This window comes from Colobus angolensis, unplaced genomic scaffold (genome assembly GCF_000951035.1).
Source record: "Colobus angolensis palliatus isolate OR3802 unplaced genomic scaffold, Cang.pa_1.0 Scaffold55, whole genome shotgun sequence".
Classification (NCBI taxonomy): Eukaryota; Metazoa; Chordata; class Mammalia; order Primates; family Cercopithecidae; genus Colobus; species Colobus angolensis.
Genome location: NW_012119043.1, coordinates 1,365,970 through 1,390,864, shown reverse-complemented (window position 1 = coordinate 1,390,864; position 24,895 = coordinate 1,365,970). Strand labels below are relative to the sequence as shown.

The 24,895-nt window shown below is 53.6% G+C and overlaps 2 protein-coding genes across 2 annotated transcripts in view; one reads left to right on the top strand and one right to left on the bottom strand.

The window, feature by feature from the left end:
* Nucleotides 1–2: 2 nt before the first annotated feature.
* On the top strand, nt 3–8,915 carry NAGPA (N-acetylglucosamine-1-phosphodiester alpha-N-acetylglucosaminidase; the record flags this gene model as incomplete). Its single annotated transcript, XM_011961426.1, has 9 exons — nt 3–160; nt 1,550–1,689; nt 3,269–3,377; nt 4,732–4,860; nt 5,564–5,769; nt 5,856–5,903; nt 6,367–6,468; nt 6,549–6,612; nt 8,063–8,915. Coding segments are annotated over 9 exons (1,164 nt in total), but the record flags the coding sequence as incomplete, so codon positions are not given.
* A 9,041-nt stretch (nt 8,916–17,956) lies between these two features.
* SEC14L5 (SEC14-like 5 (S. cerevisiae)) overlaps nt 17,957–24,895 on the bottom strand; it is a 75,285-nt gene continuing 68,346 nt past the window's right edge. Inside the window, exons 14-16 of the mRNA XM_011961425.1 lie at nt 24,344–24,571; nt 21,776–21,954; nt 17,957–18,068 (exon numbers count right to left, since the gene is read on the bottom strand). Of these exons, the coding sequence (XP_011816815.1) occupies nt 17,957–18,068; nt 21,776–21,954; nt 24,344–24,571 (519 nt within the window). The remainder of the gene's footprint in view (nt 18,069–21,775; nt 21,955–24,343; nt 24,572–24,895) is intronic.

Here is a 24,895-nt window from a genome sequence, read left to right as displayed (position 1 = left end):
GGGCGGCCGGCTGCCGCGTCGCCCAGAACGGCGGCTTCTTCCGCATGAACACGGGCGAGTGCCTGGGGAACGTGGTGAGCGACGAGCGGCGGGTGAGCAGCTCCGGGGGGCTGCAGAACGCGCAGTTCGGGATCCGCCGCGACGGGACCCTGGTCGTCGGGTGAGGAGGCAGGGAGCCCCGTGCTATCGAGGGCAGAGGGGCTGAGATTTGGGTTGTAGCCGTGCCTCCGTGTTCAAGTCATTTAACGAAGCTGAGCCTCTGTTTCCTCATCTGCAGAATGGGTATAGGAATCGCTTCCTTGCAGAGTTTATTCATCATTCAGTATCATTGAGCACTTGCTTGTATCAGGCAATGTGCTGCGCCCTGGTGAGATAACCCTGAACAACAGTCTTTGCCTTAACAGACCTCCCCCATTACTAGAAAAATCAACCAAATCCAGGTAAATAGCTAACATACATTCTGATTGCTGTGTGTGCAGCAAAGCAACCAACGGGGTGAACCGGTTGTAAATACAGTGTTGATTTTAGGGAGGGTGATCTGGAACAGGCTTCTCCAACGTGACCTTTGAGCTGAAACTTGAAGATTACTCACTAAGTCAGCCAAGGACAGAACTGGAGGAGGGGAGGAAGAGCATTTCAGTCCAAAGGAACCCCGAGCACAAAGGTCGGAGGCTCGGGGGGCTTGTGTGTGAGAGGGACTGAAAAAGGAGTGGGGTGTCAGAAACATCAACTCATCAAGACTGATGATTTTGTGGTTTTTTTCTTTTTGAGACAGAGTCTTGCTCTGTCGCCCAGGCTGGAGTGCCGTGGCACCATCTTGGCTCACTGCAACCTCCGCCTTCCAGGTTCAAGCAATTCTTCTGCCTCCGCCTCTGGAATAGCTGGGACTATAGGCGTGTACCACCACGCCCAGCCAATTTTTGTATTTTTAGTAGAGACGGGGTTTCACCATATTGGCGGGGCTGGTCTCAAAGTCCTGACCTCAAGTGATCCGCCTGCCTCGGCCTCCCAAAGTGCTGGGATGACAGGTGTGACCCAAAACGCCCTGCCAAGACTGATGATTTGAATTATTTAAAATTGAGTCTCAAAAAAAACCAAAAAACAAAAAACAAACAAATTATTTGGTGATGTTAAAGCTTGTTCTGATCATGGGTAGGACCAGGTGAGAGAAATCAGTGGAGAAACGAGGAACCCAATGAAGAGGCCGTATCAGGCATCAGGTGATCGTTGGGCTGGGTATGGCCTGGAGATTGAGGGCCATGGATGGGTTTGAGATCTGTTGGCGGATGGTCATTTCTGTTAAATGAAACTTAGACTGTTTGCAAAGGTGCGTGGGGATCCTATTGTTAGAACCCTGTCCAGCTTCAGCTCTGACAACAGGGAGATTTCCTAGGGCCGTTAAGTTGTCTCAGCTACACTCAGGTCCCAGCAAGTTCCTAGGGCACGAGGGGGAATCTAGCAGCCAGGTTGGGGCAGCCAGGGAGAAACAGCCTGACTCTCTGCAGTTGCTCCTGCTGGTGAGTGAGCTTCCCACCTTCCCCGGATCCAGGTACCTGTCTGAGGAGGAGGTGCTGGACACTGAGAACCCATTTGTGCAGCTGCTGAGTGGGGTCGTGTGGCTGATTCGTAATGGAAGCATCTACATCAACGAGAGCCAAGCCACAGAGTGCGACGAGACACAGGAGACAGGTTGGATGGGGAGGCTGTTGAGAACAGCCGTCTTGAAAACCAGGACCAGTGGGCTGGGCGGAGCTGTTCTTAAGTCTTTCAAGTATTGAGCAGCTACTTTGTGCCCAGCACTACTCTGGGTACTGGGGATTCATGGGGATGAAGATAGGCTTCTATTCAATATATAAGACAAAATAGTTATAGAATGTGCTGAAAAGAATTGGTAAGTGCTCAGAAACAAAAATAAAGTTGGGGGAAAGGGGAGAGATGGGGACAGGAGCCATGGGTACAGGAAGAGAAAAGTGAAGAGAAAAAAATCTTCATGGACCTGCAACATCAGCGTGGCCCAGGAGCTTGTTCCAAAGCCCCACCCACCTCAGACCTGCAGAATCAGAGGCAAGGCCCAAGAGTCTGTGTTTTAACGGGCCTCGGTGGTGATTCTGACCAACACTCAAGGTTGAGAACCACTGGGATGCGGAATACTGGGGTAGGGACAGGATACCATGGCCCTGATGTGGGCATGGGCTGTTTTAGAGTGGGCAGTAAGCTAGGTGTGGTGGCTAATACCTGTAATCCCAGCACTTTGGGAGGCCAAGGCAGGAGGATTGCTTGAGCCTAGGAGTTCAAGACCTGCCTGGGCAACATAGTGAGACCTGTCTCTACAAAAAAAACACAAAAATTAGCCAGGCATGGTGATGTGTGCCAGTTATTTGGGAGGCTGAAGCAAGAGAATTGCTTGAACCTGGGAGGCGGAGGTTGCGGTGAGCCGAGATCCCGCCACTGCACTCCAGCCTGGGCAAGGCAGCGAGACTCTTTGTCTCAAAAAAAAAAAAAAAGTAGGCTGTCAAGGAAGGCCTCACTAACCAGATCACTAGAGGTGATCTGATGAAGGAGCAAGCTAGAGAAAAGCACAGTTCTCAGCCAGAGGGAACAGGAAGTGCGAAGTGGCTGCAGGGTGGTGAGGGGACACCCAGGAGCTGAGGCAGTAGGAGGAAGAGGCTGGGGAGGGCATGCTGGCCCTTTGGATCTTGTTCTAAGAACAGGGGAAACCATGGCCGGGCGCGGTGGCTCAAGCCTGTAATCCCAGCACTTTGGGAGGCCAAGGCAGGAGGATTGCTTGAGCCTAGGAGTTCAAGACCTGCCTGGGCAACATAGTGAGACCTGTCTCTACAAAAAAAACACAAAAATTAGCCAGGCATGGTGATGTGTGCCAGTTATTTGGGAGGCTGAAGCAAGAGAATTGCTTGAACCTGGGAGGCGGAGGTTGCAGTGAGCCGAGATCCCGCCACTGCACTCCAGCCTGGGCGACAGAGCGAGACTCCGTCTCAAAAAATATATATATATAAAAAAATAAAAGAACAGGGGAAACCATTAGAGGGTCTTCACCTGGAGGCTGGCATAGCTTGGTTTACCTGCAAGAAGAGCCCCCCTGGCTGTCCTGGGGAGACTGGGATATGCAGAGGGGAGGCAGGGAGGTGAGCCAGGAGGCTGCTGTGCTTCCCAGGGAGGTAGTGGGTAGCTCAGACCAGTGGGAAGTGCAGTTAGGCAAGAAGCAGGTCTCCCAAGGGGCTGGTGATCAGCCAGGCTGCTTCTCCTTCAGGTTCCTTTAGCAAATTTGTGAATGTGATATCAGCCAGGACGGCCATTGGCCACGACCGGAAAGGGCAGCTGGTGCTCTTTCATGCAGACGGCCAAACGGAGCAGCGTGGGTGAGTCCTGGGAGCTGAGGCCCCCTGGCTGGGGCTCAGTCCTGCTGGGAGGAACGTTGACCCAATGACAGCCAGACATTGACCCTCTGACTCGACCTGTTCACCCCTATCTGACCCCCCTCCCAGGGCCCCCCCGCCTACCCTCCCACAGGATGAGGGTCCTGAGATCTTTCCCGATTCCAAGAACTCATCGTCTCCAGCTTTAGGCCTCACCTTTCCTGAACCCTAGTTAGGATACAAGGAAATGGTCACAAAGTTAGCAGGGAGCAGACCTTGGTTCCAACCCCAGCTCAGCCATCCTATGCCATAGACAAGTCACTCAGCCTCCCTCAGCCGCATTTCTATCCCCTGTAAAGAGAGTGTATTGCTTTGCTCTGGCTGCATAACTAGCACAAATTTAGCAACACTCAACAGGGAATGTTCTTTTGTTTGTTTCTTTGAGGCAGGGTCTTACTCTGTCGCCCAGGCTAGAGTGCAGTGGTGCAGTCTCAGCTCACTGCAACCTCTACCTCTCGGGTTCAGGTGATCCTCCCTCTTCAGCCTCTCAAGTAGCTGGGATTACAGGAACCCGCCACCATGCCCGGCTAATTTTTATATTTTTAGTACAGATGGGGGGGTTTCATCATGTTGGCCAGGCTGGTCTCGAACTCCTGACCTAAGGTGATCCATTTACCACAGCCTTCCAAAGTGCTGGAATTGCAAATGTGAGTCACCGCACCTGGCTAATTTTTGTATTTTTAGTAGACACAGGATTTTATCATGTTGGCCAGGCTGGTCGACTTGGAATGTTCTATGTTCAGGGTATTCCATGGACAAAACCAAGATGCTGGTCAGGCAGGGCTCTCTGATCTGGAAAGAATCCTCTTGTTTAGGTTATTGGCAGAATCCACGTCCCCTCAGTTGTGGGACTGAGGTCTTAGTTTCCCTGCTAGCCGCAGTCTGGGGCCTCAGCTCCTACAAGCTGCCCAGGTTCCTTCCCGCGTGTGTCCCCTCCCCCAGTTGTCCAGCCCACCCTCTCATCCCCCTCGTGTTTTAAATCTCACTTCCTTTTCTGCCACCAGCCAGAGAAGGTTCTCTGTGTTGAATGGCTCCTGTGATTCCACTGGCCCCACCCAGATGCTCCAGCCCGTTTCCCCTCCCTTAAGGATGCCTGTGCCATGTAACAGCACAGGCATGGGTGTGATCTCACGTGTTCACAGCTTCTGGGGGCTAAGACAAGACATGCTTGAGGATGGGGGCCGCTTAGAAATGTGCCTGCACTGTGGGTGTGACGCTGTGCACTGCGGAAGGAGAAGGAGTTAAATCGGAAACGATGGTGGGCGCTGAGCCTGAACAATGCCACTTTGTGCCGCAGCATCAACCTGTGGGAAATGGCGGAGTTCCTGCTGAAACAGGACGTGGTCAACGCCATCAACCTGGATGGGGGTGGCTCTGCTACCTTCGTGCTCAATGGGACCTTGGCCAGTTACCCGTCAGATCACTGGTAAGCACGTGAAAGCCGCCATCATGAGGGCTGCAGTCCAGGTCTGCCCCAGCCTGTCTCATTCAGCCAATAGTGAGTGCCTGCTGTGTGCCAGGCGCTGGGGGTTCAAGAGTGAGCAGAAATTGCTACAGTCCCTCCCCCAGGATGCCAGTACTACCCCGGCCTAGGAACAGGGGTCAGTCGGCCAACAAAGACCTCCCTGAGGATAACAGAATAAGAACTGAGATTTGAAGGAGGTGGTAGCGGCGTGGGGGTGGGAGACTCTTCCGGGCAGACGGCACCACATGTGAAAGGCCTAGGGCTGGGAGGGATTGTAGGAAGCAGAGGAACCTATAAAAGGCTGGAGAGGGGCCGGGCACAGGGGCTCTCGCCTGGAATCCCAGGGCTTTCGGAGGACGAGGTGGGAGGATTGCTTGAGCCCAAGAGTTCAAGACCAGCCTGGGCAACATGGTGAGACCCCATCTCTACAAAGAATAAAAAAATTAGCTGGGTGTGGTGGCGTACATCTTACGGTTACAGCTGCTCGGGAGGTTCAGGTGGAAGGATCACAATACCTCATCTCAGAAATAAATAGATAGACCCCCTCTCATAGGTCGGGAGGCAGACAGACAAGAATAGAGAGAGGGGCGGTGGGGGCTGCCCTGGAGGGAGTTAAAGGGCCGTCTGGGCGTGGCCTCTCCTCACACATCACATCCCTCTACAGCCAGGACAACATGTGGCGCTGTCCCCGCCAAGTGTCCACCGTGGTGTGTGTGCACGAACCCCGCTGCCAGCCGCCTGACTGCCACGGCCACGGGACCTGCGTGGACGGGCACTGCCAGTGCACCGGGCACTTCTGGCAGGGTCCCAGCTGCGGCGAGCTGGACTGTGGCCCCTCTAACTGCAGCCAGCACGGGCTGTGCACAGAGAGTGAGTGGGGGTTCTGGGGAGGGGTCTCTGCCTGGCCCTGCCTTGCCCTGGGCCCTCACCTGGCCTCCCCGGTCTTATCTCGGCAGCTGGCTGCCGCTGTGATGCCGGATGGACCGGGTCCAACTGCAGTGAAGGTAGGAGCCGCCACGCCACTGGCGGGTGGGGAGTCGGTGGCCCCGGCAGCCCCACTAGCCCTCTGCTGCCTCTGTCCCCACCTTCTGGTCTGAGAACAGCTTGCCCCTTGTCTTCTGCCCCTGCCTCACCTGCAAGTCACTGCATGATTCCCTGTGGCTGCTGTGGCCCATTCCACAAAGGGCTCGGCTAAAACAAGGATCCCTGGGCTCGGGCTCCAGTGCCCACCTTAAATCCGGGATGATCTCATCTTGAGATCCTAACTGAAGTACCTCTGCAGAGATTCTGCTTCCAAATAAGGTCACACTCAGGGGCTAGCCCAGGGAGGGCAGGGGATGCTTCGCCTTCAGCCCAGCTGTGTACACATGGGGCAGGGCAGGTATCCTGTCCTGTCAAGAAAGGCTCTGACATTGGAGGCCCCAACCTCTGTCCTCTCTCCTCCCTTCTCCCATCTCCTTTCCATAGAGTGTCCCCTTGGCTGGCACGGGCCGGGCTGCCAGAGGCCTTGTGAGTGTGAGCACCATTGTCCCTGTGACCCCAAGACTGGCAACTGCAGCACCTCTGGAGGTACCTGCCCCTCTGAGGGGAGGGGGTATGGGCAGACGCTCCTGCTGCGGCCCCTTCAGTCTGTCTCTGGTATGTTACAGTAAAGCAGTGTCTCCAGCCATCTGAAGCCACCCTGAGGGCGGGAGAACTCTCCTTTTTCAGCAGGTAGGTGCTTCTGTGGGAGCTGGGGCCAGGATGGGAGGAATCCCCCTTCTCTCCCGCACCCTTCCCCTATGAGGTCCATCTCCACCCTTGTCCCCTGCCAGCTCCCTGCCTTAGAGGAAGGGGAACCAGCTCTCCCCACTGTCTGCTTTGGGGACCCTGGAGCAGAGCCCAGGGCCTCGTACCCAGCCTCTGTTGTCAGCATCCCCCTTGGAGCTCAGAATGCAAACTGGGCTAGATGAGATCCCAGGGTGGGGGCAGGGTGTTTCCTCATTCTGTCATCCAGGCGGAAATGCTGTGGTACAGTCAGCTCACTGCGATCCTCCCGCCTCAGCTTCCCAAGTAGCTAGGACGACAGGCACATACCCCCGCACCCAGCTAATTTTATTTTTTACTGTTTTTTAGAGATAGGATCTCACTGTGTTGCACAGACAAGGGGCACAGTCCTGGGCTCACGTGATCCTCTCACCTCGGCCTCCCAGCCCCCATGCCCAGCTTCCAGTTGTGTTTTATTTGGCTTACACAATTTTTAAAAATTTAAAATACGTTAGCAGCATCTGAAAAGCAGTAACATTCACATGTTTTTAAACTTTTTTCTTTTTTTTTTTGAGACGAAGTCTCACTCTGTCACCCAGGCTGGAGTGCAATGGTGTGATCTCAGCTCACCGCAACCTCCACCTCCTGGGTTCAGGCGATTCTTCTGCCTCAGTCTCCTGAGTAGCTGGGATTACAGGTGCCCAGCTAATTTTTATGTTTTTAGTAGAGACGGGATTTCACCATGTTGGCCAGGCTGGTCTTGAACTCCTGACCTCAAGTGATCCACCCGCCTCAGCCTCCCAAAGTGCTGGGATTGCAGGCGTGAGCACCACGCCCAGCCTTAAAAACTTTTTTAGTGGCTTCTCTTAAAATATCAGGCCAGGTGTGGTGGCTCACACCTGTAATCCTAGCACTTTGGGAGGCTGAGGCGGGTGGATCACTTGAGGTCAGGAGTTCAAGACCAGCCTGGCCAACATGGTGAAACCTGGTCTCTACTAAAATTATGAAAATTAGCCGGGCATGGTCATTCAAGCCTGTAGTCCTGCTCGGGACGCTGAGGCAGGGGAATCGTTTGAACCCGGGAGGCGGAGCTTGCAGTGAGCCGAGATCGCGCCACTGCATTCCAGCCTGGGCAACAGAATGAGACTCTACCTCAAAAAAAAAAAAAAAAAAATCAGGCGATGGGGCAGCACGGACCTGCATTGCATGTCATGACTACCTCTGCTGTTCCCTACACATGTCTTAAATGTTGCCCCATCCCCACCTCGTCCATTTTGCTCGAAACATTCCCTGTGTGGTCCCTGGAGGCACCTGATTGAGTGCTGTCTCTACTGGGTAGAGGAAAGCCCCTCCAGTGCTCCCCCAGCCCCGAGTCCACCCAGCAGTCCCCCACCTGGGGCTTCTCTCCTGTCTGCAGGACCGCCTGGCTAGCCCTCACCCTGGCGCTGGCCTTCCTCCTGCTGCTCAGCGTCGCAGCGAACCTGTCCTTGCTCCTGTCCAGAGCAGAGAGGAACCGGCGCCTGCGTGGGGACTATGCATACCACCCGCTGCAGGAGATGAACGGGGAGCTTCTGGCCGTAGAGAAGGAGCAGCCAGGGGGCGCCCACAACCCCTTCAAGGACTGAAGCCTCAAGCTGCCCGGAAGTGGAGTGGCACGTCCCGAAAGCTTGTTTCCCCACCGTCTGTCTTCTGCAGGGGAAATTTCAAGGCCACTGGCGTGGACCATCTGGGTGTCCTCAGCCCCTGTGGGGCAGCCAAGTTCCTGATAGCACTTGTGCCTCAGCCCCTCACCTGGCCACCTGCCAGGGCACCTGTGACCCTAGCAATACCATGCTCCCTGGAAAGACTCAGCCGCCTGCTTCCTGCCTGCCTGCCTGTGTCTGCTGCCGAGAAGCCTGTGGCCCCGGGAGGGCTGCTGCACTGCCAAAGAGTCTCCCACCTCCTGGGGAAGGCGGAGGGGCTGCCAATGAACCAAGCCCGGTGACCACATCATGACGAAACAGCACATCCCGGCCAGCGCCCCGCCTGGGGTGGGTTAAAGGGACAAGTCTGCCTTCCCGGAGGTGACACAGGACCCCTTTTCTACACACCTCATCACAGGATTTGCCAACTGGAATTCGATTTCCTGTCATAGGAAACTCCTTGGAAGAAGGGCGGGGGATGAAATCATGTTTACAGACCTATTTTGTCATCCTGCTGCCAAGAAGTTTTTTTAATCACTTGAATAAATTGATATTATAAAAGGAGCCACCAGGTAGTGTCTGGATTCTGAATCATGGACCTCAGGGCGCTGCTAGGGCTTAGCAGGTGTAGCTTATCCCGAAACAGGCCACAGCGGTGTCCCGGAGCCAAGTCCCGTTCCCTGCTTGTTTAATCCAGTGCTTTTCAAACTTTAATATGCACAGGTCACGAGGAGATCTTGTTAAAATGCAGATTTGGGCCTGGGGTGAGGCAAGCAATTCTGCATTTCCAACAAGCTTGCAGGCGATGCTGATGCTTCAGTTCCCCAGACCACACTTCTTGTCTTTTTTAGAAACAGGGTCTTGCTCTGTTGTCCTGGCTGGAGTGTAATGGCACTATCTCGGCTCGCTGCAACCTTGACCTCCTGGGCTCAAGTGATTCTCCCACCTCAGCCTCAAGTAGCTAGGACTATAGGCGCAGGCCACCATGCCCAGCTAATTTTTTTTTTTTTTTTTTTTCTTTGAGACGGAGTCTCCTTCTGTCGCCCAGGCTGGAGTGCAGCGGCCGGATCTCAGCTCACTGCAAGCTCCGCTTCCCGGATTCGTGCCATTCTCCTGCCTCAGCCTCCCCAGTAGCTGGGACTACAGGCGCCCGCCACCTCGCCTGGCTAGTTTTTTGTATTTTTTAGTAGAGACGGGGGTTTCACCGTGTTAGCCAGGATGGTCTCGATCTCCTGACCTCGTGATCCGCCTGTCTCGGCATCCCAAAGTGCTGGAATTACAGGCTTGAGCCACCGTGTCCGGCCTCTAATTTGTTTTTAATTTGTCATCGTGATATTGATTTTCTTTGCCTGCCCAACATCCAGTCTCTCTTCTAGCAACAGTCCTGTCTTAGGCTGGGATTCCCCAGACGCAGAAACTAAGACAAGGAGGTGAAAGCAAGTAGTTTACTGGGGAGGTGGCCCCAGGAAGCACTGGTAGAGGACAGGGAGGGAAGTCAGCCTGTGCAGGGTGCAGGAGTGAGTAGGTCTATACTGTAGGCAACAGGGGCTCAATCCTGCAGGGGGCCTCTGGGAGAGTTGGTAGAACAGGTCTCGGTTGTACCTTTCAAGGGCGAGGAAGCTGGCATATTTATCAGCCAACACCCATTCATCATTGGTTGACGGCTGCTCCTGGGGTTTGACTCCCTGGCAGTGCCAGCCTGCCCTACCCAGAGACCAAGCGTGCCCTGGCAACCACAGGGAGCTATGGGAAAGTTGCAGCATCTTGCAACATGAAGTCTTCCATGGTAATGAGAGTGCCCAGGGAGGTGGCCACTTCTGCCTCCCGCTCCATGTCCTATCTAAGGTCTGCAGTCCAAAATCTAAATGCCTGAGCCCCAAAATGTGCCTCTCCTATAATAGTACAAGTGTCACACGTTTGGGGTTGCTGGAGACCCCCAAACCCAGGAGTCCTGGCTGTGAGCCTCTAGCGTGTTGCTTTCAGGGTAGTACCTGTCCCCGATTCTCCATCCAGGTAGTTTGGGTGGCACTGTCTTCTCACCCCAAGTTGCAGGTGGGCCTCACAGTTGGGTCCAGAGTTAGACACTTGCCCCGGGTCAGCCAGTCAGAGTCCACCCTGGAACTTCTGCTGCAGATGAAAGAAGAAACTCTCTGCTGGGACTAACTTCCCAGGTTAGACACAAGGAAGGCCACAAGGTGGGCCCAAGGTGGGCCACAAGGAGGAGGAATGGAAACCAGCTCTTCTCCAATGTGGAGAAGACCTGATCGGAACCAAGAGATGGAGCGGTGAGCCGGTGTGGAAAAGGACTAAACTCAGGGTGGGGGAGGAGACATGATTTGAATGCCTGGATCCAGCTGTACCTGAAGTGAGATCGTTCTTGGACTTCCCAATTACATGAACCCATAAATTCCCATTTTTTGCTTGAGGCAATTTGTATTAGGTTTTGGGGTCTCCTGCAACCCAAAACGTGTGACACTTGTTACAGGAGAGGCACATTTGGGGGCTCAGGCATTTAGATTTTGGACTACAGACCTTAGATAGGACATGGAGCAGGAGGCAGAAGTGTCTGAGATTCCAGGACCTACCTATGGTGGTGGTGGGGACACAAATGTACAAGAGCTAAAGTCATCAAGCTGCAGGCGAGCTGGCTGGGGATGCTTGAGCTCCAATCCTGGCAGTGCAAGGGTCTCCCCTGCTCCGATCCCAGCAACGCAAGGGTCCCCTCCCCCACCCACAGTACTGACTCAAGACCCCCAGGCACAGGCACGGGAGTCTTGGACGGCAGACTGAAGACTCTGCAGCCCGAATGGGAACCCTGAGAGTTCCACGTGCTGGGCCGTCGCCATGGCGACACGTCTCAGCTGCTGGGGTGCTCTGCACAGGACTTTAGTATTCAGAAAGACCCCGGAAACGTTCTCATCGTGGTGTCAATGGGTAGGTTTTCTTTTTCTTTTTTTTTCTTTTTGAGACAGAGTCTTGCCCTGTCGCCCAGGTTGGAGTGCAGTGGCCGGATCTCAGCTCACTGCAAGCTCCGCCTCCCGGGTTCATGCCATACTCCTGCCTCAGCCTCCCGAGTAGCTGGGACTACAGGCGCCCGCCACCACGCCTGGCTAGTTTTTTGTATTTTTTTAGTAGAGACGAGGTTTCACTGTGTTAGCCAGGATGGTCTCGATCTCCTGACCTCGTGATCCGCCCGTCTCGGCCTCCCAAAGTGCTGGGATTACAGGCTTGAGTCACTGCGCCCGGCTTGGGTGGGTTTTCATAGACTCTTTGGGGTCCCACAGCGAACGCCATTCGTGTGTATGTCCTGAGTTCTCACGGGATTCTCCAAAGAGTCTGTGTCTGAAAAATAAAATTCTGGCTCAGAGATTTCAAATTGTGCTTTTGGCCAGCTTGGGCAACATGGCCCCGCCGCTACAAAAATACAAAAATTAGGCACGGTGGTGCACACCTGTGGTTCCAGCTACTTGGGGCTGAGGTGGGAGGGTCGCTTGAGCCCAGGAGGTTGAGGCTACAGTGAACCATGATCGTGTCACTGCACTCCAACCTGGGTGACAGAGTGAGACCCTGTCTCAAAAAAAACACAAATGTGATTTTTGGGGACCCGCATGCCTCTAAAATGCCTTGTCGGGGGCTGAGCACTAAGGGAGGCAGGAAAGTGAGTGGGAGAAGTTGGCAGCCACAGCCTCTGACATCCCTGAAGGCCCTGACTCCCTTCCTCCCAGGCCCTGCCCCAGCTCCCACGGCAGCTGCTTGCGTCCAACCTGGCTCCGCAGAGGTCCCAGGGATCTGTGCCCCAAGAGCTGATCCCAGAGGCAGCCTCTGGGCCACAGGGAGCCATGGGCATGTTTGGCCTGTTCTGGGTCCAGGCCCCAGGAGGTCTACAGGGCAGCGCTGTGGCTGAGACAGGCATCAGCAGGGCCCCGCGGCTCAGGCCTGATCCCAGCTCCTGCCCACCCTCCGGAGCTCCGTCCTCCCCCACAGGCCTGTTCTTTCTCACCCGCCGCCGCACCCACGAGTCAGCTGGCTGTTCCTTTGAAACCCGCCACCCACAGTTCCAGAGAAATCCACCGGAAGAGTCACCGCCAATGAACACACGCAAGTGCAAGCCGCCTCCTCTCCCCTGATGAGCTGTGCTGGGCAGGGCTGGGGAGCAGAAGCTAGGTGGACAGATGACCCTCGTGCCATCACACAAAACACCACGCCTGCTCTGCTCTCACAAGTGACAACCCCAGCCACCAGCTCCAAAACGAGGAAGGCTTTTCAGAGTCCCAGGATCTGTGTGGCAGCCAGCTCCGCTCTCCGTGCCCCGAGAGAGCTCACGGGAAGGACAGGTGGCACCCTGGACAGGGCCCATCACACCCTTCTGACGTCAGGACTGTGGCTGTCTTGGGATGCAGCTCTCCAGGACACCAGGTCTGGCACTTTGGTAAAACCCCAGGGGGAGGGCAGAGCAGCCCAGGAGAGATGGACACCAGGGCCCTCACTTTCACCTGGGTACCTGGCCGGTAAAACGCCAGCAGTGCTGGGTGGCACAGAGATTTTCACATCTGTTTAATGCAGATGTAACTGTGTGCCTGGTTATCTATTGTATGCATACATAGCAAGTTGAGTCGCATGCCCCAAAATTCATGTCCGTCCAGAACCTTAAAATGTGACCTCGCTTGGAAATAGGAACTAAGAGCTTTGCAGGTGTAATTAGTTAAGGATCTCAAGATGTTACACTGGACTTAAGATGGGTCCTAAATGCAGTGACTGGTGTCCCTACAAGAAGAGGAAACACAGAGAGAGAGGAAGGCCATATGATGATGGAGGCAGAGACTGGAGTGATGCGACCACCAGCCACGAGGTGCCACTCGACACCGGAAGAGGCAAGGAAGGGTCCTCCCCTACAGCCTTCAGAGGGAGCAGGGCCCTGCCTCCACGTTGATTCCGGACTCGCAGCCTCTAGAACATTCCTGTTGTTTTAAGCTACTAAGCGTGTGATAATTTGTCACAGCGACCCTAGGAAACTGATACAGTATATTTCTGCTTTATATATAAAAATTGATAAAAATTGTAATCCTCCTTCACATGGCCCAATAACCAGTCTTGAGATCCTTAACTAATTACCTCTGCAAAAATCTTATTTCCAAATGAGGTCACATTCTAAGGTTCTAGGTGGACATGAATTTGGGGACATGCTATCCAATCCATTACATATGCATACAATATGTATAATATGCGGTTATACCTGTGTTAAACAGATATGCAGCCCCTTGGGGGTGATGTCACTCCTGTTTCAAATGCTGTAAAGCAAGGGTGTCCAATCTTTTGGCTTCCCTGGGCCACATTGGAACAAGAAGAATTGTCTTGGGCCACACATAAAATACACTAACGATAGCTGATGAGCTGAAAAGATAAACACACACACACACACACACACACACAAACACTGAATGTTTCAAGAAAGTTTACGAACTTGTGTCGGGGTACATTCAAAGCAGTCCGGGGCCGCATGCAGCCCGCAGGCCACAGGCTGAAAAAGCTCGCTCTAAAGTCTTTTAAATAACAGCTGGAAAATTCTTGAACGAGCCCAGGGGAAACCTCCAGGGTTTCAGGAAGCTGACAATGCAAGCTTATCCAAATGGAAAACGTTTCACGCTGCTGGTTGGAGCAAATGATCAGGCAAACAAAAAAAGCCATGGTGTTTCACTGGCTCAAAGAGACTTTGTGGAAAAGAATTACACTATTCTCAGTGAACAATTAATTTTACAGTGGGGAGGGGGAATTCCAGAGGGTGCAGGGTAGAAAAAAAGAATCTCAAACTCTCCATTTGCAACCTCTGGGAAAAAACATTTTCTAACTGCCAAGGGAAATACCACTCAGAATACACTCCTTCAGATGAGTGGATTTGCCCAGAAAACACAAGCAGATTCTTTCTTTTCTTTTTTTTTTTTTGAGACAGGGTCTTGCTTTGTCACCCAGGATGGAGTACAGTGGTGGGATCATGGCTCACTCCAGCCTTGACCTCCAAGCAATCCTCCTGCCTCAGCCTTCTAAGCGGCTGAGACTATAGGTGCGCACCCCCACACTTGGCTCATTTTTTAAATTTTTTGTAGAGACAGGGTCTCACTAGGTTGCCCAGGCTGGTGTTGAACTGTACTCAAGCGATCTGCCGGCCTCTGCCTCCCAAAGTGCTGGGATTATAGACATGAGCCACCGCGCCCGGCCCACACGAGCAACCCGGTTTCTAAAAGAGAGAGACTGCACACCCAACTCAGAGGGCAATAGTTCTTGACATCTACTTGTCTCTGGGTGCAATCATGAAAAACAGTGATAGGCAACCTCAGGAAGAAAACTGGAGTCTTTGGAAGAGAAGCATGAAGTAATCAGAATGACCACTGACATGAATGGAGCACTTTCTGTGTTCTGGGAGCTGTGCTAAAAGCTTTACAGCTACTCCCTCATTTCTTCCCACTAGAACCTATTGAGGTAGGCACTGCTATCCTCACTTTACAGATGAGGAAACTGAGGCACAGAGAGGTTAAGTCACCTGGTCAAAGTTACACAGCTAGTGAAAGGAAGGCTAGGGTTTGAGTCTTGGCCTAAATTCAAGGCCCAGGTGCCCAAACACCAACAGTCATGCTGTCTGCGGGTTGCTTCTGTCCTGGTCACAATGGATTAATAAACTAATGATGTAAGAAGCCCAAGCCAAGGCACTTCCAGCCTTTGACTCAGGGGAAATTCAAAAGCCAAAAGCTTGGCAATCCCTTCCTTGGATTATGTTTAATTCCAGGCCTCCCGAAGGCAAGAAGAATGACCTTGATGATGCTTGAAGGTGGGTCCCCGAGACCTCCACGTGGGAGGAGCGCCGGCCATAGCACATGCCACCATATACCTGCTGGTTCTGTAGTCCGGCTTCTCTTGTCCATCGGGGGACTGGCCCTCCGCAATCCTCCTGCTGCTTCTGGAGGGAATGCCAATCACAGGATCCTAGTTCCTCACCAGTGTGGCCCACGGGAAAGAGCATGTGACTCAAGCTGGGCCAATCAGAGCCTTCCATGAGATTTGAGATGGAAAAGCGTCCCTTAGAGAGTGTGAATCCTGAAGTTATAGGCTCGGGGCTGCTGGCAGCCATCTTTCCCGCCAGGTGGAAGAAAGAATGAGGTCAGCATGCAAAGAGATGCAGAGTCAAGAGGCCTCGGTGCAGCTGAGAGGCCTGAGGACATTAAGCTCCTGGATCCAGCCATACCTGAAGCAGCAGTCACCTTCAGCCATCCCCAGTACAGGACCCAGGGAATTTGCTTTGTTGCTTAAGCCAGTTTGGGCTGGTTTTTCCCTAGGGAGAGAGCACTCTCAAGGCAGAACTGAAAGGGCCTGAGGCTCTTCACCCCCACTGTTAAGGGTGGACAGCTGATGGCAGACACCCCCTGCCTCTGGAACAGGCGGCTCCAGCTTCCTCCAGTAAAAGTCTTCTGTGTCCTTCTCTGGGGCTACACAATAAATGTATGAAGACTGCCAGGGCAGCTTATCCCAGCATACTTGTAGGATAACACCTAGTTTTTAAGAGAAAAGCTGGAAAATGCACTTAAAGACAGTTGAAAATATTGCAAGTTGCTCTCAGCAATAAATGCCCGGTGACAAGGGAGCAATTAGTTTTGAGAACGTCTCCTTCCAATCAGTCGGTCTCTTATGCACACATGTGCACACACACCTTGACGCAGGGTGCAAAGCAATCTATTTTGTTCAGATACCTGAGAAGCAGACAGAGAGCCAGCAGGAAGGTGGGCAAGGCTCCCTCCCAGCAGGAAGAAGGATGTGTCTGAAAAGATGACCCTTTCTCTCTGCCCTGGGTTTGGGGTTGAGGCTGGCATGGATATAAGTCTCCTGGCCCTGCATGCTGAGCCTCCATAAAGATGATTCTTGTGGCCACAAAACCACCCCTTGGCTCAGTTACTCCGTCAGAGATGAGCCCCAACTCTAAGCAAGGCCAGGAGACAAGGGTGCCAGCCACTGGTGACAGAGCCATGTCAGTGAGGCTCCTGTCACGCAGGTCATGAGGATGTGTAATGTGGGCTGGGTGCAAGTTGATGGGGTAGGGACTAGAGTGGCCCGATCCAGGGGCGCAGAGTTGTTGCCTTCATCCAACAATAGTGACCTATTCTGCCGGTGCTCCCAAATGCCTAAGGGAAGCCAGAAATCCTGATTTTGATGTGGAATGCCCCAATTTTTAAACCATTCTAAAGGCAAGAAAGCAACACTAAAAGCAGGCCAGATCAGGCTTCAAGTTGGTGACCCCTGACTGGCTGCCTTTTGGGGAGCCCAGGAAAGGAAAGGAGAAATGTCCTCAGGCCCCAAGGAGACCCAAGACGCTCCTGTGTAGTAAAACTAGGGAAAGTCATGTCAATATTGAACCTAGTTCCAGAGTCATATCTGCCCCAGAGCAGACGCAACAGCCTCCACTCCCAGGGAGAGTCGGGACCCTGTGTTAAGACCCTGGATCTAGCCTTACCTGAAGCAAGCCCTCCTAGACTGGCCAGTTCTATGCACCCATGAATGGTCACCCTTTTGTGTTTAAGCACCTGGGATGGGTCTCTGTGGCTTACAGCCAAAAACAGTCATAATTAAACAGTTCCCTAGGAGCGAAAGGCATCTCGGTGGGGTATACAGACAGCCTCAGTAACCCCATCGCTGTCTGGAACTTAGCAGAAACCCAGGGTTCTCCCACCCTCTCCAATCAGGGATGGTCAGGGTTAGGCCATGCCGGCCACCAGCAGGGGACATGGATTTTCGGTTGGGGATGTGCTGTTCCCCATAAAGAGCAGTGCCTGTAACTCACTGAACTGCTCACCAAGCACATCTTGATACTGCATAACGGAACGTTATGCAACCAGATGCGAAGGTGAACACCCTACATTTCTGCCTCCCCAGCATCCTTCCTCCTTCTTCTTAGGGGGAACCCCAATAGTCCTTGAGGCACCCGTTAGCCCTTTTCAGAACAAGAGGTTGGTTCCAGAGATGTGCATGTGATCCAGGCTGGCCAATCACTGCACCTCACTGCAACCCTGGATCACAGTGATTGGTCCAGATTGGGCATGACCCTGCTGGCCAATCAGCATTCTCCAGTGTCCCTGGCAACTGTGATTGGTTCAGGAAGTGATCTGGGAACCGCCCCCCCTTCCAGGCTAAGACTGAACTCTGGGAAGTGGGTTGGAGCCTTTGGTAGGAAGAGGATCCCTTATGCAGGCGAGCTGAGGGGAGGAGAAGGGCACCTAATAGCGATGGTCCCCTGCATGGCGAAAGCAGAGCAAGAGGTGGACAGAGGGGAGATGGGCCTGGCTGACATCGCTAAGCCTGGATGTCCCAAAGGTGTGGTATGGTAGACATAGACACCCCGGCCTTGGCTTGGTCTTCCTTCCACGAAGCCAGAAGGAGATGGTTCTGTCCTTGCAACTTCAAGATCCCCGACACCACACACAGGCCAGGCCTGGATCCTCGCCATCCGCTCCAGACACCCCAATTTGGGGTGTCTGGCCTAGGCATCTAGGCCTAGGGCTCTAGCCCACATGGTTCCAGGCCCTACAGTTAGCTGGCTTCTCATTCTGGACACTGGAGGTGAGCGGGCGGCCCTGAAACACTGGGCCTGGCTATCTGGAGACCAGGGAGCTGCTATGAGACTGGCCTGAGGAGGAGGACGAGGTGGCTGCGCTGAGCTGGGAGAAGCCGCTGGTGCAGGATTCCAGGCTGGACATGGAGCCTCTGGGGAGGAAGGACGTGGCACACGTTACCCTCTCGCAGTAACAAGGCCCTTGGGCTGACATACAGCAGTGGAAAAGCTGTTCATGCTGCAAATCAGGCCCCAGGGCCCCAGGCCAATGCAGAAGGAAAAGCAAGTGACACCATGAAGAGAAAAGCGCTACCCAATTCCCCGCACCCCCATCTCCCCAGACGGAGCCCAGCCTGCCACAGACCCATCACGGACTCCCCTGGCCTGAGGCCCTTGCATGGCCCTAAGGCTGCCACAGCCTGGGGAGTCCCTGGCCCTGTCTCCCGTCTCACTCCTTCCTTGCTCTTTGCACTCAAACTCCATAGTCCTCCTCCTAGCTCTTACAGTGGCCTTCGTGTGCGCTGAGCCTGAGGCAGAAGCCCCTTCTCTCCTCCCCAAGCTGTCTGGTTAACTCCAAACCTCAGGGCAGTGCCATCCTTGAGAACTTTCTTTTCTTGTATAGAGTCGGGGCTGTCACTATGCTGCCCAGCCTGGTCTCGAACTCCTGGGCTCAAGTGATCCTCGGGCCTCGGCCTCCCAGAGCACTTGGATTACAGGTGTGAAGCACCATGCCCAGCCTCCAAGAACTTTCTGCAATGAATGTGCTCTACATCTGCACAGTCCAACACACCAACCACTGGCCACATGGGCTGCTGGTCACCTGAAATGTGGCCCATGTGACTGAGGCACTAAATTGTTCCTTTTATTTCATTCTGCTTGCTAAGTTAAATTGCTGCAGGTGGCTAGCAGCGACCAGATGGGACAGTGCAGCTTTAGGGCCTTGCTTCTCAAAGCATGGTCTGGGAACTGGCAGCACCAGCAGTGCCCGGTGCTTGTTAGAGATGCAGAACCTTGCCAGGTGCCATGGCTCATGCCTGTCATCCCAGCACTTTGAGAGGCTGAGGTCAGGGGATTGCTTGAGACCAGGAGTTTGAGACCAGCCTGGGCAACATAGTGAGACCCTATCTCTACAAAAAATTTAAAAATTGGCCGGGTGCAGTGATTCATGCCTGTAATCCCAGCACTTTAGGAGGCCGAAGCAGGCAATTTGCTTGAGGTCAGGAGTTCGAGACCAGCCTGGCTAACATGGTGAAACTGGTCTCCACTAAAAATATATACATTAGCTGGGCGTAGTGGTACACACCTGTAATCCCAGCTACTCAGGAGGCTGAGGCATGAGAATTGCTTGAACCTAGGAGGTAGAGGCTACAGTGAGTCGAGATGGTGCCACTGCACTCCAGCCTGGGTGACAGAGTGAAACTCTGTCTCAAACAAACAAACAAAAAAATAGCCAGGCATGGTAGCACACGCCTATAGTGCCAGCTACTTGGGAAGCTGAGGTTGGAGTATAGCTTGAGCCCAGGAGTTCAAGGCTACAGTAAGCTAGGATTGCACCAGTGCACTCCAGCCTGGGTAACACAGTGAGACTCTGTTTCTAAAAATAAATAAATAAAAAGACCCCCTGGTGACTTGTGTGACCACCACACCACTTAGATCTCACTCCAATGTCATGTTCCATATTCCTTCCCCAACTCCCTCTCCCAACCCTAGGCCAGGCCCCTGTCCTGTGCTAAGGCTCTAGGTCATGTCCCTGAGCACCTCCTGGCTGGGCGGCTGATGTGGTTTGGCTCTACGGCCCACCCAAATCTCATCTCAAATGGTAATCCCCACGTGTTGAGAGAGGGACCTGGTGGGAGGTGATTGCCTGGTGGGAGGAAACTGTATGCCACAGCAGAAATGAAGAAGGAGGTCTGGAGGAGGAGCAGGCAATTTCTTCAAGGTTTTGCATCTTATAAAAGCGCATATGATTTTGCACAGGGGGAAAAACAGCAGTTTCCCCCATGCTGTTCTCGTGATAGTGAATGAGTTCTCATGAGGTCTGATGGTGTATAAGTGTGTGGCTTCCTTTGCACTCTTCTCTCCTGCCCCTTTGCCTTCCGCCATGATTGTAAGTTTCCTGAGGCTTCCCTAGTCATATGGAACTGTGACTCAATTAAACCTCCTTTCTTTATAAATTACCCAGTCTCAGTAGTTCTCTCTTTTTTTTCTCTCTCTCTCTTTTTCTTTTTGAGACAGAGTCTCACTCTGTCGCCAAGGCTGGAGTGCAGTGGCGCGATCTCAGCTCACTGCAATCTCCACCTCCCAGGTTCAAGGCATTCTCCTGCCTCAGCCTCCCGAGTAGGCTGGGATTACAGGTATGCGCCACCACACCCAGCTAATTTTTGTATTTTTAGTAGAGACGGGATTTCACCATGTTGGCCAGGCTAGTCTCGAACTCCTGACCTCAGGTGATCTGCCCGCCTCGGCCTCCCAAAGTGCTAGGATTACAGGCATGAGCCAGCACACCCGGCCTCAGGTAGTTCTTTATAGCAGTGTGGAAACTGACTAATACAGTGACCTTGGCCATGGCATTCATCGCTGAACATAGTTACGCTTGGGTGTGAGCATTTGGTCTCTGCTTCATGATGGCAGACCCTATCTGTCTGGTCTCCCCACGATCCAAGCCGCCACCTGCCCCATGAGGATGACCAGAAAACGGCCTTTGAACTGATTTTCTCATGAGGCTACAGGAGGACAGGGCAGTAAGGTCCTCTCATGGTGATCAGCCTAGACAGGTTGGTGTGCTGCGTCTGGTCCAGCCCACCCCTCTGGCCTCCACATGCCCGGCTTCAGAATCAGCCCTCCCAGAGACAGACCTCCAATGCCTGTTCTATTCTTCTGTGTCCCCCCGGGCCTCAGCCTCTCGCCTCACACTGAGGACCGATGGCCGAAACATGCGGCTTCACAAAGAGTGAATGGCCAGCCCCCCAACAAGCTATGGGACCCCTCCTTGGATAAAGACTCTGGCCCAGTGTTCCCCACTCTGAGCTGCCCATGCCCCTGGGATCCCTGGAGCTCCACCTGGAATTTGGGGCTAGACTCAGCACCCTCCTGGAGCCTCAATTTTACCCCTACAGTAAAGAATTTAAAGCATTATTCTTGGATGAAAACTAATGCAGATCCATCAAGAAGCAGGGTGCAAAATCATATGTGCTTTTATAAAATGCAAAACCTTGAAGAAACTGCCTGCTCCGCCTCCAGACCTTTTTCTTCATTTCTGCTGTGGCATGCATACCGCATGCCCTGGTGACAGGCAGCTTCCCCCAGCCATCTCATTCTCATGATAAACCCACAAGATTGGAGCTCAAGTGGTTCCCATTTAAGGGATGAAGCACCTGAGGCTCAGAGAGGTAAAGTGATTTGCCCGAGGTCACACAGCAACCAGGAAGTACTGGAGGTCTTAACCATGACACTTCCCTGTCTCTCTGAAAGCAACAACTTGCGGAGGGTTGTCTAAAGGCACCCTTTTAGAATATTCTAAAATATTCCCATGGAATTCTAGGAGTGAGGGGAGGCCGTTTAAACATGAGATGGTTTAAGACTCCCCTTCTCCTCCCCTCCAGGTGCTCCAAAAAGTTGAGCTTCTGTCCAGGGTTTCATTGGAAGGAAAAGCCCTGCTTCAGAAGTGGAGTTAGAGACGCAGAGCTGGGCACTCCTCCTACCCTAGTGAGGGAACTCCAACCATGCCCATGCTGAGGCCCCAGCCCCGAGAAGCTGACCCAGCTGAGAGACAAGAGCCCAGGCATCTGCATTGTTAATCAGTCCCAGGGCCCTTCCTGCCCAGGCCCCGCCCCCCAGCCCCGCTCCGGAGCCCTCCTACCTGAAGTCCTCAGAGGCGAGCACCTCATAGTAGTAAAGAAGTTTGCACTTGGGGCCAGGGCTGTGCAGAGCCGTCAGGACATCATCCACTCCCGGGAGGCTGCAGGCCACACTGCCAGGGGGGCTGTGCATTTGCCACTGGAGCAGGTAGACGCCGGGCCACCGGGTCACATGGGAGCCCTGAAAGACAGCAGCCCCGCCCTGAGCCCTGGGTCCTCCTGAGGACAGGTCGAGGGGGCTGAGCCTTCATGGGCTTCTCATCACCAGGCTTGGAAATTGGGGCTCTTCTCGCTCTGTCCCTTTCTCCCGTCCACCAGCAAATCCTCCTGTCAGGGCCTCTGGAAGCCGTCCTTGCTATTACCCCCATATCCCTGGGACCAGAGCCTCCCTCTTAATCTGGGAAGGAGCTGATGCCTGGCAGGGGTGCAACTTCAGGACAACAGAGGTGCTTAAACACCTGGATTTTGTGGGGTTTTTGCTCTGCTGAGTGGGATTTGCAAACCAAGGGGATTAGGAGAGGGATTTGGGCCAGGAGCTCACAGGCGCTTAGAGAATTTGTGGAGGGGTCAGGTAGAGTGAGAAAGGGAAGTGTTTGTTTTCACAAGAAGAGCCATTTTGGGTTGCTCTGGGTTGAGAAGTTCAGTGGGACCCAGGGGCGGCCGTGAAGGACATGCAGGACGGCCCTCCACCCGCTCCCCACCGGGAACTTCGGTGACATCAGCAGCGTCTGCCAGTGCTCATGGAGCTGGTGCTGCATGTGCATGTGTCATTTGGGGAGTCAGAGTGACGTTCCATCTGCAATACTGGCCTCCTGGAGAATGTGGGGGTCAACAAGGGCAGCTCATATTCGGGTTACACATCCAGGTTCTGTTCCAAGACTATAGTTTCTTTTTTTTTTTTTCCTGAGACGGAATTTCACTCTGTCACCCAGGCTGGAGTGTGATGGCACAATCTCAGCTCACTGCAACGTCCACCCCCCGGGTTCAGGCGATTCTCCTGCCTTAGCCTCCCAAGTAACTGGGATTACAGGCACATGCCACCATGCCTGGCTATGTTATTTTATTTTATTTTTGTATTTTTAGTAGAGACAGGGTTTCACCATGTTGGCCAGGCTGGTCTCGAACTCATGAGTGCTGGGATTACAGGCGTGAGCCACCGTGCCCTGCCCAAGACCTACAGTTTATTTTGTATCAGTTCTGAAACCACAGTGTGCATCAAAAATCTTGACTACTGACCTCAGAACCTTAGCACCTCCCCTTCCATCCAAACTAACTTCTAGCCCCTCCCCAGCACTCATGCTGCCCTCGTGTCCACCTGCCTTCTCCCTGCGGCTTCAATTTTGTTCTTTCTATTCCTTCCACCTGGAACATCATCCCCTCTCAACCCCTCCCAGATGCAGCCACAACTCAAGGTCTTCATCCATACTGAAGCCACTTGAATGCGTGCAGGCACCCTAGACTTCAAATTTCAACATGTTCATCCTTCCCCCTGCACGAGTTAATGCAGTGGGTTGAACAGTGTACCCCCAAAATTCATGTCCAACCAGAACCTCAGAACATGATCTTATTTGGAAATAGGGTCTTTGTGGTTAAGGATTTAGGGTGAGGCCAGCCATGGTGGCTCACACCTCTAATACCAGCACTTTGGGAGGCTGCTTGAGCTCCGGCATTCAAGACCAGCCTGGGCAACATAGCAAGACCCCGTCTCTACTAAAAATACAAAAGTTAGCTGGGCATGGTGGTGGGCACCTACAGTTCCAGCAACTCAGGAGGCTGAGATGGGAGGATCGCTTGAGTCCAGGAGGTGGAGGCTGTGATCACACGAAGTCACCTGAGATCCCGCCACTGCACTCCAGCCAGGGCTACAGAGAGAGACTGTCTCACAAAAAAAAAAAAAAAAAAAAAAAAAAACGGATTTAGGGTGGGTCCTAAACGCGATGGCTAGTGTCCTTGCAGGAGAGAGGGGAGATTTGAGACTCAGAAGAGAGACAGACAGAGAAGAAACCCCTTTAAGGACAGAGGCAGAGATTGGGGTGATGCATCTACCCGCCAATGACACCCAGGATTGCCAGGGGCCACCTAAGGCTAGGACAGAGGCGTAGAATGAACCCCTCCCTAGAGCCTTCAGAGGGAGCGGGGCCCTGCCAACACCTTGGTTTTGGACTTGTGACCTCCCGAACTGTGAGACAATAAATTGTTGTTGTTTTCAGCCATGTCGTTTGTGCTAACTTGTTACTGCAGCCCCAAGAAACAAATACAGTTAGATCCTGTTAGGAGTCCCGTTTCTCAGATGGGGAAACTGAGGTTCCAGACCCTGTGCTCCTCCCTAAGACACCAGCCGCCTCTCAGCAGAGCATCCCGTGCTTTCTCGATTTTTCACGGGCTGCCGTTGGGCAGGTGAGCACTTCATTACGTGAGACCCTGTGTCTTTCCTCTGCCCTGCCCTGCAGGGTTCCTGAGGCTGGGGACCAACAGCCCAGTTTGTCCTCCGCCGTATCCCCAGAAGCCTGGCACGCGGTGGACGCTCAGTGCTGCTTGGCGAGCGAATGAGTGGTCCAGAGAATGCAAACCTGGATGCTCTCCCCTTCCCGGCAGACGAGGGGAGCCTCCACACGACTGTAATCCCTGCCCAGGACCCAGCCTTTGTCGATCAGCTGCCCGCTGGCCCTGGTCCCTGGCTCCCAGGCGCCCGGCCTGGGCACCTTCTTGGCGTGGTATAGGCTGAACACCACGTCCCCTCGCAGGATGTCGAAGTCCCAGGTGATGACCGACTCCCCTTCCAGAATCTCCACGGCCACCTGCGTGGAGACAGGCGAGGTCTGAGACGGGAGAGCTGGGGTTGGGAAGACGGTGGCACGAGGGACTGTGGGTGCCCCTGGGGTCTCCTTTCCCAGGCCACACGCTCGTTCCTTACAGGAATGCCCTCCTCGCCTTAGTTTTCCCCTGAGACCTCACCTGCAACAGATCATTGGCATAAGAATCCTCATCTCGGCCAGGCTTGGTGGCTCACACCTGTAATCCCAACACTTTGGGAGGCCAAGGCAGGTGGATCACTTGAAGTCAGGGGTTCGAGACCAGCCTGGCCAACATGGTGACACCCCATCTCTACTAAAAATACAAAA